The 14103-nt window shown below is 46.8% G+C and overlaps 1 protein-coding gene across 1 annotated transcript in view; it reads left to right on the top strand.

The window, feature by feature from the left end:
• The first annotated feature begins 2137 nt into the window (after positions 1-2137).
• LOC118419491 (protocadherin-7-like) overlaps positions 2138-14103 on the top strand; it is a 77605-nt gene continuing 65639 nt past the window's right edge. Inside the window, exon 1 of the mRNA XM_035825896.1 lies at positions 2138-6159. Coding sequence (XP_035681789.1) covers positions 3265-6159 — 2895 coding nt within the window. The 5' untranslated portion in view covers positions 2138-3264. The remainder of the gene's footprint in view (positions 6160-14103) is intronic.

A 14103-nucleotide genomic window follows, 5' to 3' on the forward strand; every position in this document is an offset into this window, starting at 1 on the left:
GAGTACCCACTCTGATCTAAGAGATCTGGGAGTGGGAAGGACACAGAATTTCATTTTCGGATAAATCTTCAGACCGTCGCCCAACCTTCAATGTTCAATCAGAACTTAGGTTCCGACATGCTTTGGACGTCTTTTGATGTATTTTTTGTCGTCCTTTCTTGCTGTCGTTTTTTAGGTCAGAAAAACTGGCAAAAAGACAGGCCAACAAAACCGCATAAAATACGACCCATTCAAGCTATATCCTAACGTCTGCTTGGAGAGTAATCGAATCGCTGTCGGTGCCCTTGCCTGCTGTACCGTATACCGTATGATTCAATTTCTTCTAATCTCACCAAAAAAACATGTACTAGCCTCTGGCTATGAAATTTGTTTGAACATAATCCTTTAAATGCTTCTGACTGAAGTTCAGAGATCAAGAAAGACAAGAAAGGTACGTAGAGAGCGACAAGGCCTTACTTTGTGTCAAAGGATCGGCTGGAAATTTGTCTGAAACTTGAATCCTGTTTCTTTTGGAGGGGTATACCGTTGCGCCGACGATGCCTTTATATGTAGGCGAAAACCAATGTCTGTTGCAAGCTCTCTAATCTTTGTGTTTTGGATATCGGAGGAACACAGGGTTCAATTTTCGAACAAATTTCCCAGCTGCCACCCCGTCGCTCCTTTAGGTCTTTAGCCCGAAGCCAAGACCATGCCGTTCGCTCGTCTTTCTTGATCAGTGACGCGGCTTGAATTGATAAAACGTACAGGGGTTGATTTTCAATTTCTCAGCCAATATTCTGCCCAAGACCCTGCTGCTCGCTCCCTTGTGTTCTATTTTCAGGACTCTAGAGTTCAAAGCTCAGTTTACTCAGACCACGCGCCGCTGGAGTGTAAACTTTTCCGAGAGTCTGAACGACCGCCTGAGCACAGAAAGAGAGACCGGAGTCGGCGGTAGCCTCTACCAGGCTCCACATGCTGCTGGAAAAATAGAAGACATTGGCCAAATAAGACAGAAAACACGCCAGAGGAGTTAGATCGCCGAGAAGTACAGTTTGCGACCTAAGCCTCAACCAGGCTCCATGGGCTCCTGGAAAAATAGTAGTAGACATTGGCCAAAAAAGATAGAAACACGCCAGAGGTGCAAACTGTATTCCTCGGCCATCTAACTCCTCTGACGTGTTTTCTGTTTTATTTGGCCAACTTCTACTATTTTGATAGCGTTCCAGCGACCTGTGGAGCCTAGTAGAGGCTACTCTGAACGACCGCCTTAGTAAAGAGAGACCGGAGAGATGATCGGCGGACCGTGCGACGGTCTGCCGCGCGGCTAGAGGCGTCTTTACCCGCCTGGCTGGTGCCTAAGCTTTCCCATCTCTGCCCGGCCGGGCGATTGTTAATTACCCGCGTTTCTACCGCTTTCTACCGATAATGAAGCGTAATTACTTTCGGCGTGAAGATAAGAGAACTGCGCGAGTCAGACACGTCCGTGTGGAACGCAAACCCATGGCGGGACCCAACCCCGCGCGACCCCGACACTCCAGTTTCAGAGCTCCGCGGGTGAACCCCGTGCCCCCCTCGGCGCGATCTGAAGCCCGCCCCGCCGCATTCGCGACCCGAGCTCGGCGGCTGGCTGGCCGCGCTCCAAATATCGCGCAAATTGAGGAGCCGAGCTTGTAACTTGTGTTCCGGCGATCAAAGTGGCGCGAACACTACACAATCGATATTTGCCTGGGAACATACCAAGGGAACATACAGTCTACATTCCCGCCACTGCTTGTGATGTTAGCAGCGCCCCCTAGGGACCACTCACCCCGGAGCAGGTTGTTGTAACAAATATATGGGCGAGAACCGCACCTTTTTGATACAGTACCCCCATCTGGAAAATGCATCACCCCAATCATAATCACTACCTCCTATACACAAACTGTGTACAATATCACCTGAAAATAAAGATCATAACCATATCAGATCTTGATAAACAATTACCATCTTACGAACGTTCACAACGACACTTGATATTCTGACTCCGATGAGTCTTCCATAAGCATTAAGGGCACTGAGTTGAAAATCTGTAGCCACACGATCCCTTCGCTCCACCCCTGTTCTTGCGCAGTGGTCTTGTCTTGTCTGTAAATGCAGCGGGACGGTTTGCATACGGTTGGTTGTGTCTGGAGCAGAGTAGCGGGGAAGCCCAGCCCTCAGCGGTGATAGATGACAGCCAACGTGTGAAAGATAGATTTAATTAAGGCAGCTCTCCACGCTGCGGGGGCCACGGGACACCCTAGGCTCCGCCCCCCGTTCCACCGCCTTCCTGGCTCAGTTCTCGTGACCACTCCATAGCGGACGGACGCGTCTCGACTCCGCTCCTCGATCGAGAGCTTGCCTGGGGAGTGTTTGTGTGTGTTTGTTGGTTTCTTACACCAGGCCCCAAGACCTAACAGGACTACCACCACCGTGCGACGTGTGGATACACTAGGATTTCTTCGAGGACTTTCTTGGAGGGGACGTGAATCGCTGTCGGACTTAATATTCTTTCTTGGGGATTTCTTCGTGCGTTTGTGAAGATTCTCTCCAAGGGCGTTCGCGTATTTCTTCAAGGAGATAACCGCGCGTTTGGATTTCCTCTTTAATTTCTCCGCTAGTCGGTTTGTTTCCGAAGGTGGAAAGCCGGCCACTTCTGAAAGTTCGCCCGCGGAAAGAGAACCACCACCACATAATTTTAAAACCGCGCCGCTTCGCCTTATTTCTCTCTCTCCCTCTCTCTTCCTACCGGTGCCCGTGAGTCAGATGTGAGGATATGTGTGTGTACTTCTCGCCAGCGGCTAGGCAATACCACATACCAGCGGGACAGGAGTACACGGGGAGATAAATCGTCTCCCATTCAGTGCCGTCGTTATCAGTCGTCAGCACAGCAGAAACGCTATCTGTGTGGAACCGATTGGAACGGGTTGTCGGTACCTCTCCGCTCGGGCTTGCTTTACCTTTCCTTACGACGCTCTAAAACGCTCGTCACACTACCAAGGTATGTTGTATGTAACGCTTTGGATGCGGGGAAGCGCTTCTATTCAGAGCTAGCATTGGCTTGCATTCACGTTACGGGCAAAGCTTAGCTTGCTCAGAAGATTTACTTGTCGGACGTGAGCTATTGTAGCGGGAGGCTCGACTGTTTACAGAGGGACGGGTACAGCTGGCCACTTTGTTTTGAGAAGAAGCGGAGAGAAATCTCGGGACGTAAAACCGTGTTATTCTGACCAAGTGAAAGTGTTGTTTTTGTCTCACAAGACCATAATGGCCCAGGTACGGACGTTAAGTATGCGGTTTCTCCTGCTGAGCGTTCTCACGGTTTGTAACGTCTGCGGGACCGAGGTGAGATACTCGGTGCTGGAAGAAGAGCCGCCGAACACTTATATCGGGAACCTGGCGCGGGACTTGGGAGTGGTGGGCGCCGCGACGCCTCGGACGTTCGCGATCCTGTCGAACTCGTCCCAGTCGCGGGTGACGGTGGACGAGGTGACCGGGGTGCTGTCCACGGATGGGCGGATAGATCGGGACGTGCTGTGCCCGCGGGCGCAGGTCTGTGAGGTCGGGCTTGAAGTGGCCATGCTGCCCAAACAGTTCTTCCAGCTGATCCAGGTGCGGATCACAGTGGAAGACCAGAACGACAACACCCCTCGGTTCCGCAGCAGCGTGGTCACCCTGGACCTCTCGGAGGCGACCGCGGTCAACACCCGCGTGCCGCTCGATAGCGCCACGGACCTGGACTCCGAGCGGTTCTCGGTCCAGACCTATACTTTACAGACCTCGGCCGACCACGCGCCGTTCGACATCAACATCTTCGACGGCGTGGACGGGAGTAAGAACGTGGAGCTGGTGGTGGCGCAGGCGCTAGACCGGGAGGCGCGCTCCTTCTACCGCCTCGTCCTCACCGCCTTCGACGGCGGCAACCCTCGGCGCTATGACAGCCAGGTTCTGAACGTCAACATCTTGGACACGAACGACAACAGCCCCGTGTTTGAAGAAGAGAGCTACTCCGTGAGCATAATGGAAAACAGTCCGGTCGGGACGCTCGTGCTGGACTTGAACGCTACCGATCCGGATGAAGGTACGAACGGAGAAGTTGTGTACTCTTTCAGTAACTCTATGTCGGACTCTCTCCTCTCGCTGTTCGCCTTGGACCCGATCACGGGTAGGATAACGATCAACGCCCCGTTAGATCGTGAGTCGGCGGCGGGCAAAGTTTACCAGCTCACCGTGCAGGCTCGAGACAGGGGCGTCAATTCCGCGCCCACCTTCGCGACGGTCCTTATCAATGTCGGCGACACAAACGACAACGCGCCTCTGGTGACCTTAAACTTCGTCACCTCGTCAGAAGGACCGGTGTATCTCTCGGAAGACGTGCCTGTGGAGACTTTCCTGGCGTATCTCACTGTCTCAGACCGAGACGGCGGGAGGAACGGACGGGTGAACGTGACGCTCGACGGCGCGAATAAACACTTCAAACTTCAGTCTGTCCCGCAGGGCGACGGACAGTTTTTGATCGTCACGTCGTCCAAACTGGACAGAGAGACGTTACCGACGTACAACGTGACCGTCATAGCTAAGGACGCCGGAAAACCGCCGAAGGTGTCCTACAAATCATTTGACATCATCCTCATGGATGTGAACGACAACTCCCCCGACTTTGGGACGGATCGGCTGGAGTTTGAGCTAGCGGAAGAAGGCGAGGCTGGAACGTACGTCGGCACAGCCACCGCCACCGACCCGGACCAGGGCGCGAACGGCGAGGTCGTCTACTCCACCTCCGACGGCGACCAGACCGTCTACGTGGACCCGGAAAACGGCAACATCATTGTCAACGAGGTTATCGACCGGGAGACGCGCGAGTTTATCCAGTTCACCATGGTGGCGCGAGACGGGGGTGTTCCCTCCCGCATGGGGTCCGTCCTGGTCACCATCAGGATTACCGACAAGAACGACAACGCTCCCGCCTTCACGGAGAGCACCTACCCGTTCTACATCACCGAATCCGTCGCGGTGGGGACTTCAGTAGGGACTGTGGTGTCCACAGACGCAGACATCGGCAGGAACGCCAAGCGGAGGTACAGAATCATACAGGGAAACGAGGAGGGAAAGTTCTCCATCAATCCCGAGAACGGGGTGATCTACACAGCGGACCAGTTGGATTACGAACAGGTGAGACAATACGAGTTGATTGTTGAAGTTCGTGACAGTGGAGTCCCCCAAATGAGTGACACATGTCTTGTCAGGGTCTTTGTCCAGGACGAGAACGACAACAGACCCGAAATCACCTTCCCCAACAACAGAAAGAATGTTGTGTATGTCCCCCTCACTGCCCCAGTTGGTTACCTAGCAACAAGCATCCAAGCAGTAGATTGGGATGAGGGGCCTAACGGGGAGTTGTCATATTCCATCACCAATGGCAACCGTTTGGGCATTTTCGTCATCTCCGAGCTCGGGGACATCAGGACGGTCAAACTGATCAAGCCAGATTGGGCGGGGCTGTACACCCTTACCGTCATGGTAACGGACCACGGAGCCACGCCCTCCTCTGCCACCACCCTGCTCAACATCTTTTTAAGCGACGCCGTTTATAACGGCTCGACCATGATTGGCGGGGACCTGCTCCCTGCAAACGTGACGGACTGGAACAGGTTCAACATCGCCAACACCCGCCAGAAAGACGACGGCTTCAGCATCCCTATTATAATCGTGATTGCGCTGAGCTGCGCTCTCGTTCTCCTGGTATCCATCGTGGTCGTGGTTATCCTCAAGTGTCGGCGCAGAAACAAAGAGGAAAGGACATACAACAATGCCGAAAAACAGCCTGTACCGCAGCAGAGGAACTCTACAAATAGAGGCAGCGGTAGGAAAAGAAACACGTCTCACAGAGAAATCGTTGTGACAGTAAACGAAGCGGCACATAAAATGGACTACAATGATATCATAAAAGAGGAACCCGACGGACAGGAGAGTTCCAGTCCGGGTTCGCTCACGGAGACTTCCCCTCCAGACTCGGAGTCTAAACTCCTTAAGAAGGACCCTCCCAAGGTGAAGAACCTTGCCAAGAAGGAACAGCCCGTAAGAGCGGAGAGTGAGACAGACGAGTCGGGATCGGGACCGGAACGGAAGGAAAGACAGGAGGCAGGATCTTCTGAAGACGAGGTAAGACTTTAAGTTTGTAACTTTCCTTAGATACAGAATTATGCATTCCAAGACGTAGCAGATTGTATGACATACATGTATATACGAGGAGCTCCAGTTTAAGGAAGATCTTGTGCTTTGAAGTTTGAGGAATGGCTTTTCTTCTTCTTGTAGCTTACTGTGAGCTTCCAGTTGCACTAACAAATGGAGGAAGTATGGTACCTTGCTATCTCAGAGTCGGTGCATTGAGATGGATTGAATTATTTGAATACTTAGGACCATTCTGCATAGAAATAGACACTCACAGAATTGTACACTTAACCAAGGGTATAACTGGGGGACAGATTCTTAAGATTATCATTCTTCAGAACGAGAAATATTTCGGTAGGCTTAAGTTGTAGCTTCTGCAAGTTGAGAACTCAGAGGGAAGGAAGACTTAATTCTTTGAGAGACTATTTCTATCTGTAGTCTATTGTAGACTTCAGTAGACTTCTGTTGTGAGAGGCATTATAGGAAACTTGGCCCTTCTCCACTTCAAAGTCAACCACACTGCCGCATTGAGAAGGATGAAATGCAAAGGAGCATTCCGCATAAAATTCCACTTCTGATGCTCTGACAGATGCTGACAGTTACCGCTAGGAACTTTTGTCCGGCCCGTCCGTTTTGACGTCCACATGAAGTTAAGCTAATGGTGCGTGCCAGCTTCCCTAACCCCGGCCCTCGGCATGGCGAGGTTATTGACTGCTTTGCGAACTGCGGTTGACAGTTGTCTGCTGACTGAAGGTGTAACGTCATGCCTTATGAGCTGCGTGAATGTGCGGAAGCCTCCGCCGAGCGATTTCTCGCGCTCGCACGCGGTGGGGAAGAGATGCGAAGCGACTGCCGTGCTGACAGGCTTTATTGCGGGTGTTCTATCATCAGAAGTTGGGCGCCGCATAAGGTGTCACATGTGGCGTACCGGGAACACTTACGAGAATTCTCATTGCGATCCTGCTGATACCAACAGGGCCTAGGAAAGACATGTTGTGTTTCGAGCAGTGCTGTCTTCAACTTCAAATATTTTTCCTTCCCCCTTATTTATTTATTTATTTATTGGTTTGGCTGCACCGAACACACAGCCAGGGCTGCCCAACTAGCCTATGGCTATTACAAAGGGCTAGCCCTGCTGACAAACACATAAACAATACAAATTTTAAAAAAAGAACATTTGTATGTACATGGTGTAGGATAACTTACATATCATCTAAAATGGAGTATATAACATCATATCATCGACAACAATCCTTCCCCCTTATTGTTTTGGAGCCCATGTTGTTGATTTTCCTGGTAAAATATGTCGTTTTAAGCTCATGAAAGTACGTTTTCAACAGTTTCATGTCATTTTGGGAAGGACCGGGTAAACTTATTTTCCGTCTCGACAAGCAAATTTGCATCCTGGGGCAGAAGGCAGGTCCCTAACAAAAAAACTGTTCACTTTAAATTAGCCTTTTTGGGGAAGTTGACTGCTGGCCAGGGCTGTGATCCATTCCAGTTTTATTAGTTAAAGCAGTATTTGTTGGGTCACTTCGGTGGCCGTCATCTCAATAGAAAGAGAAAAAAAAACTCCTACCTGACAACCATAATTTTTCCAGGACTGTGATAAGCAACACAAAATAATTTTCCTGGGCTGCCTTGTAATACTGCTGTTACTGACAGCTATTTTGTCACACAGTGTGAGTCAGCATAATTATACAAGCCCATCAATATGTCTGTGTTATGCCGACATGTTGTTAATAGAATATCTTAATGGCTAAACAACTCTAATTATTCTGCGTTCCACAGGCTTCTGTCAGCTTTTCTTTTAACTAGATTGTTATGACAAATTTTAACCCTGCTGACATGTATTTGATAGTCTATAACAAGTCTAATTTTTGTGTATACTCCAGGCTATTTTTCCCATTTGCTATGGCTTTGTTTGCTTTTCTTTCCATTACAGTGAAGTGTTGTGACAAAGTTTAACCCCTAGTCTTTTCCAAACAAATCAAAGCTGCAAAGAAGCTAAGACAATACCGCGCTACTTTTTTCGTGTGAAGAGAGCAAATTCCAATCTGCTTTTCTCAGTATGCCTCAAGCTATGTGCCAGTTGCCACCCACATTACATTATTGTGATGTTTGTATCCCTTTTGGTGGTTGTTATGAGCAAAATATCCTTTAATCCTCACTAAATTAAAGAGGGAAACGACTACATTACCTTACTGCCTTTTCTATGCAAAAACTAATCTGATATAAGCAGGGCGACACTGCAGGCAAGTCTGACACACTTAGCAAAACCACCTTCTGTAATAACCTGAGAATTTAAGCTTCAAATAACTTCGTTTCCTGTGATGTGGGCAGTAATAATGTTGACTTTTGAAGCATTCAGGGCTGGAAATGCCACCTGCATAATTAGTGCAGGTATAATTGGAGCTGTGCAGGTGTTTCCGATGTCCACCTGCACTGGTTCATTCATTGGCCTGTTCCCAAACTTGCCTGGCACATCTTACGCACAGTTGCATTCTAATAAATCCTCATGTACAGAAGACAATCAAGAAGATGCCAGGAAGACTTTAAACATTGCTTTTGAATTTGATGGACTCAAAAATAAATTCTAAAGGAAGAAAAGAGTTGTGCAGGTATAATTTGTGTTGGGCAGGCAATTTCAAATGCAGATGAAAGCATTTCCAGCTCTGGCATTGCATACATGTAGCTCTTTTACAACCTTGCCCCCACCCCTTTGGCTATACTTGCCCTTTCCTATCTGTGATGTACCACATACGGTTAAGTACTCACGCTGCAAGCGAAATGGCCAGGTTCAAAGTCAGGTTTGCTGAATGGACGTATGAAAGCTTCTGTAGATAAGATAGAAAGGTAGCGAGTGGGGCTGAGCCCTGGCAAAATGCCTCTTTTGAAGAGAGGGGTCACAACGTTCTGATGTATGTTGGTAAAATAGCCCCTGGAGTTGATGGAAATCATAAAGTAGAGCTGTAGGACTTCAGATCAATCTGAATTGTGATTTGTGGTGAAAGAGTTTTCCCTCAGTTCAATCAGAATTGTGGTGAAAGAGTTTTTCTCGCTTTTGTTGAATGTTGGTTTAGGACATGTTTGACTTCATGTAATACTTTCCATTAAGGCATTATCTGTATTGGTATCTGTATTCAGTATCTGTTAAGCAGTACAGACTGTATATACAAAAGTGCCCAGGGGTGTAATACATTTCTGCATTCAACATTGCCTGAGAAGAAGACCAGTCAGGCTGTCAGGGGACCGATAAAAAATTGGGTCTATGTAGACAGGTGGTCATTGTAGACGGGGCCTTGTGTCTTTGGGAAAAATTGTTATGAAAAGGTGGTCACAATGGCCAGATGGTCCTTGTGTCAAGGTGGTCACTTGCATGAGGTGTTCACTTGCACAGGTGTGACTGTACATACATTAACCTCACAAGAATGTTACAGGAGTAGCTACGTCAAATAGCTTATCACACCTTACCTCAAAAAACGTTGTTATAGAGACCTTCTCAAGATTGTCTTCAACACCTACATATCTGAATTGTATTACATTTAGGATATTTAACATTCAGTGTTCAAGACAATCTTGGGAAGACCTCTTTACTAACATTTTTTGAGATGGCGTATTATGGCACCTGGCGGAATTATGATAGTCGATGTTAACCCTGCAGTAATGAACAAGCCCCTGCACTTGATGACAATCTAACACACCTTTAGGAAAGAATGAATTTGTAAACATCCTGTATAGATAACGCAGGGTGCTGTTGATGAGAGTGTTGACTGCTTCCTTTGTAATATGACTGACCCCAAAACACATATCAACACGCTCTCACATATGTACCTGTCAATGATCAAATGCAATTACACATCCTCGGATTATGATTAGGACCATCCCTTGTGATTCCACTTCTAGTACCCTGATTGCTGTACTTGTGTAACCGATCTGTCAACCCGTGACAGAAATGCAACAAAGGCAGACAGAGGGCCGTCCTTGCTGTTAATTTTACCTGTCTATTATACAGGGCTTGAAATTTATTTTTGGATTAGGTACACTGGTTCACCCAACCTAAAAAATTGGTGCACAAAAAAATTTTCCGGAGCATCACAAACGGTTTGAGAGCATCGAAAATTTTGATGAACCCAAATTCCAACTTCAAAAACAAGTACTATGACAGACATTCTATTATCTTTCCAACATTTTAATGTCAAGTATATGCTGTATACTAGTATACAAAATGTATTTTGATGTCTTTGCATTCATAAACCTAATAAAGTTATTTGGGCACAACCGTTGCACCCACAGAAAAAATCAGGTGCACAGAATCAATTTTGGGTGCACCAGGGTGCACAAACACCTAGCATTTTGAGACCTGTCTATATCAAGGCTGTGACAGGAAGATCCCGCCAATGTCAATCAGGTTAGCCTGGCTTAGTGGTATTCTGCAGGGCGTCAGCTTGTAGCGATTATTTAATGTGGCACAAGCCATCATAATCAACTTCCTGCGATGTGAGGATTTCTCCATTTAGGCCACACCAATTTAATCTATCTGTTCTCGGATTGTGAGTAACAGTTACAGTATCAACTGCCTAAGAAGACCACTTAGGGGACCAATGTCTATGATATCTGGTCTTTGTGGACAGGTGGCCGCTATAGAAATGATTCTTAATGCTTGTGTGAATTGGGAAAAGTTAAGTAGGATAACACCAGAAAGTATTCACACATGGCCAGGTGGTCCTTATGTAGAGGTGGTCACTTGTACAGGTTTGACTGGACATCCTGTATATCAATGGCCAGGTGGTCTGTTTGTAGAGGTGTATATGTTTGAGATTGTGTTTTCTTGTGTGTCTGTGAATATTCAGTCAACCCTGTTCAAGTGAACCGTAGAGATGAATTGATTTAGCCTTACATGTGATGGCACCAGGTGTTGACAGTTCACTTTGCACTTTATAAAAGTGGAAAGTTGTTAAGGGGTGGCTTAACCTTCAACGCTCTTAAGGTAGCAAATGTGTGTTGGAAAGCTAATTGACTTCTAGTGGATGGGAGGTGACTCCATTTCGAAAGAACTGGTGGAAAGTGCAGCAAAATCTCAGTTTTTACAATGCAAATTTGAGCTATTTCTGAAACCCTGTCTCACACAAAGGTTTGTCACAATTCTTGTTTGCAAAACCTACATTAGACGAATTCTTGTGATTCCAAAGTCGTTTTCCATGTTCTCGCTGACGTCACTTATGCATCACCTCATCAGGTATCCTCCACGAACAGACGTATTGTTCAAATTATTTCTTGCATCTGAATTTATCACGCTGCCAGAGCTAATGCTGGTAATAACACTATTGCCAGACAGCACGGCAGACAAGTACATCACTCACGGAGCTGTAGCTTTGCCAGGGGGCTGAGAGGTTGCAATTTTCGTAAGAGCCTCGCCTTACGCTGACTCCTAAGTGATATTTCTGCCCTTGGGCACCCTTGGCCAGAGTGACCAGCGCTTTGGCCCCCTTTCAACTTGACAGCAATTGCTGAGCGTAGTGAGTGACCAAAGTTGCATTTGTCTGACCCATGATCTTACTTCTAATTGAAACAGGATGTACAATGTGCAGGTATAGTCTAAATGAGAACAAAACCCACAAAACGGGAAAAAATTAATCTTTGAGTGATCATTACTTTGGCCCCCTCTCTGCTTGGAGCAATCTCTGAGTGACTGTTGAAAACCAAACTTGAATAATGATATAACTTAAAAGACAACAAACAACACACACAAAACATGAAAAAATTATCCTTGTCTGTGAAATTCCTTGAGCGATCTGCGAAATATTTGGCACTATTTTTTAAAAATCCGATAATCACTAAACTAAATTCAGGTGGTGTAATACATAACTGTAAGTGTAAGAAATCATAGCCATGGAAAATCTTGCCTGGGGAAGTTCAAATTCATGTGTGCAGATCACGTATAAGCTCAATCCTATTTCAGTTCGACTATACGTCAGTCTGTGGTTTGACGTATTCGGGAAAAGAGTCCATTCAACATAGACTTTATGAAAAACTACATTGTATACAGCCCCTCTAGCAATATGCTATCAATCAACCTGTATCTGATGGCGGCTTTCTTGTGTGGGCACAGTCTGTTTTATCACAACAGGTCTGTTTGTAAACTTATTATAGACCAAATCACAACAATGCTGGCTGACCACCAGTGTTGTGGGCATGTGGCTGCAGCTGGTTATATTACGTCAAAGCTCAAGTGGCTTGTCACAGCTAAACTCCAGTAGTAAAAGCTAAATGAATTCGTCTTTTCCTAGAACTTATAATTGTAGAGTTGAATTCATTGCCACAGTAGGGGCACCCTCAATCCATCACTTTATACAGTGCTTATGGGTGATATACAACTTTATTGCACAACAATTGTACATGGTACAATGTATGGAAGGACTATTACGCAAATATGTAAAGGTTGGGTGTGGCAAGTCGTTCAGTGTAATATAACCAGCTGCTACCACATAGTGTGCCTGCAAAGCTCCTGGCATTTTACGCTCAATAAGGGTACTAGTTAAATGTTAACTGGCTATAGAGATACAGATGGAAGGATAGTTATTTGCATATTGGCTATACAGATTAACAGATACAATTGTTTCACTTGGTTTTGCCGGAGTTTTATCGAGTGGACCACCCCAGTCTGTAAGGATCGTGATGAGCCTCCCCTCCCCGCCCATCTTACGGCCTTCAAGTGCACTCTCCGGCTTAACCCCCGACCCACTGTCTAACTTGATGTGGCTTCGCCGTCGTCCAAAATCTCCACCATTTTGCACCGTAGATCAAAGGGTGATACCAAAGTCGGGCGGCAGATGCGAGCCGTTTTGATCCGCATTATTGCCGCATTATGTTGGGGGGAATTGATTTCGGATCAATGTCGCTCGCGATCTCGGCCTCCCCCGGGATGTTGCCATGGCGATCTCATCCCGGGGAAAAAAGATTTGGGAGCACGGAATTCGCGACGTTAAACATTCTCTTTGAAGTGCGCGGGACGGAGAATCCTGGGGGATGTATCAGGGGGAATCGGGAGATGGGTCGTCAGGGAAGTGTTAGCAGCTTTCCTCCCTGTGTGAAGTAAGGTGGGGAATCAATCCCCCATTAGTTAGAGGCTGGGAAGGGCCACACCAATTAAAGTTCCTGGTTCTGAGACATTCTAAAATCTAAAGCATCATGCCTGTAGGCAAGGACTGGGGCTGAGGATGGGGGTTGTGGGGGACACCAGCCCATACAGTCAGAAACAATCGTCAAAGAATCCTTTCTAGACAGCCTCCGTTTTTAACACTGAAACTTTCTAAAAACTGCAGGAAATGCCATTTTACAGGGTTGAATTTTCACAATGTTCAATTTTTGTTTGCATTACACAATCTCTGAGCAGTGGCATGATTCCTAGAATTGTGATACAGTCTAGCTAGAAAGCTAAGGGGCTATGACTGACTTTGTTACATTCTCTCTATGAAACTATGTCATAACCAACTTTCCGCTCAGACTCAATTTTCATTCATGTTAATCTTCCAGTTTTTAACCTGTCAACCAACAATTCCAATTAGTGTGGCCTAATACTGTAAAAGCTTCATTATCCTGTAGAGATAGGCACGGAAAAAATCCACGGGGCTTGATGCATCCGCGGGCATTACTTTGTCGTTACGGATTCCCAATCCCCCAAAGAACTGCACCCCGACGCTGATTTGGAAATAAGCGGACTAAGCGAACTGTTAATGCAGAGGTGTGTCATCAGAAATTAGATGTAACGCAGAGGCTTATCTTGAAATATTGATTAGATGTGGCATGACCTACATGTAAAAATCCCTTCTGTGTTTTCCACCTCAGCAATTTTTGGCTCAATCTAACCCGATTGTCCAAAATACTTTCAGTTTGAGTGCAAAAGTTTGCCAGAGTGAAAGTGTCGGATAAAAG

This window comes from Branchiostoma floridae, chromosome 7 (genome assembly GCF_000003815.2).
Source record: "Branchiostoma floridae strain S238N-H82 chromosome 7, Bfl_VNyyK, whole genome shotgun sequence".
Classification (NCBI taxonomy): Eukaryota; Metazoa; Chordata; class Leptocardii; order Amphioxiformes; family Branchiostomatidae; genus Branchiostoma; species Branchiostoma floridae.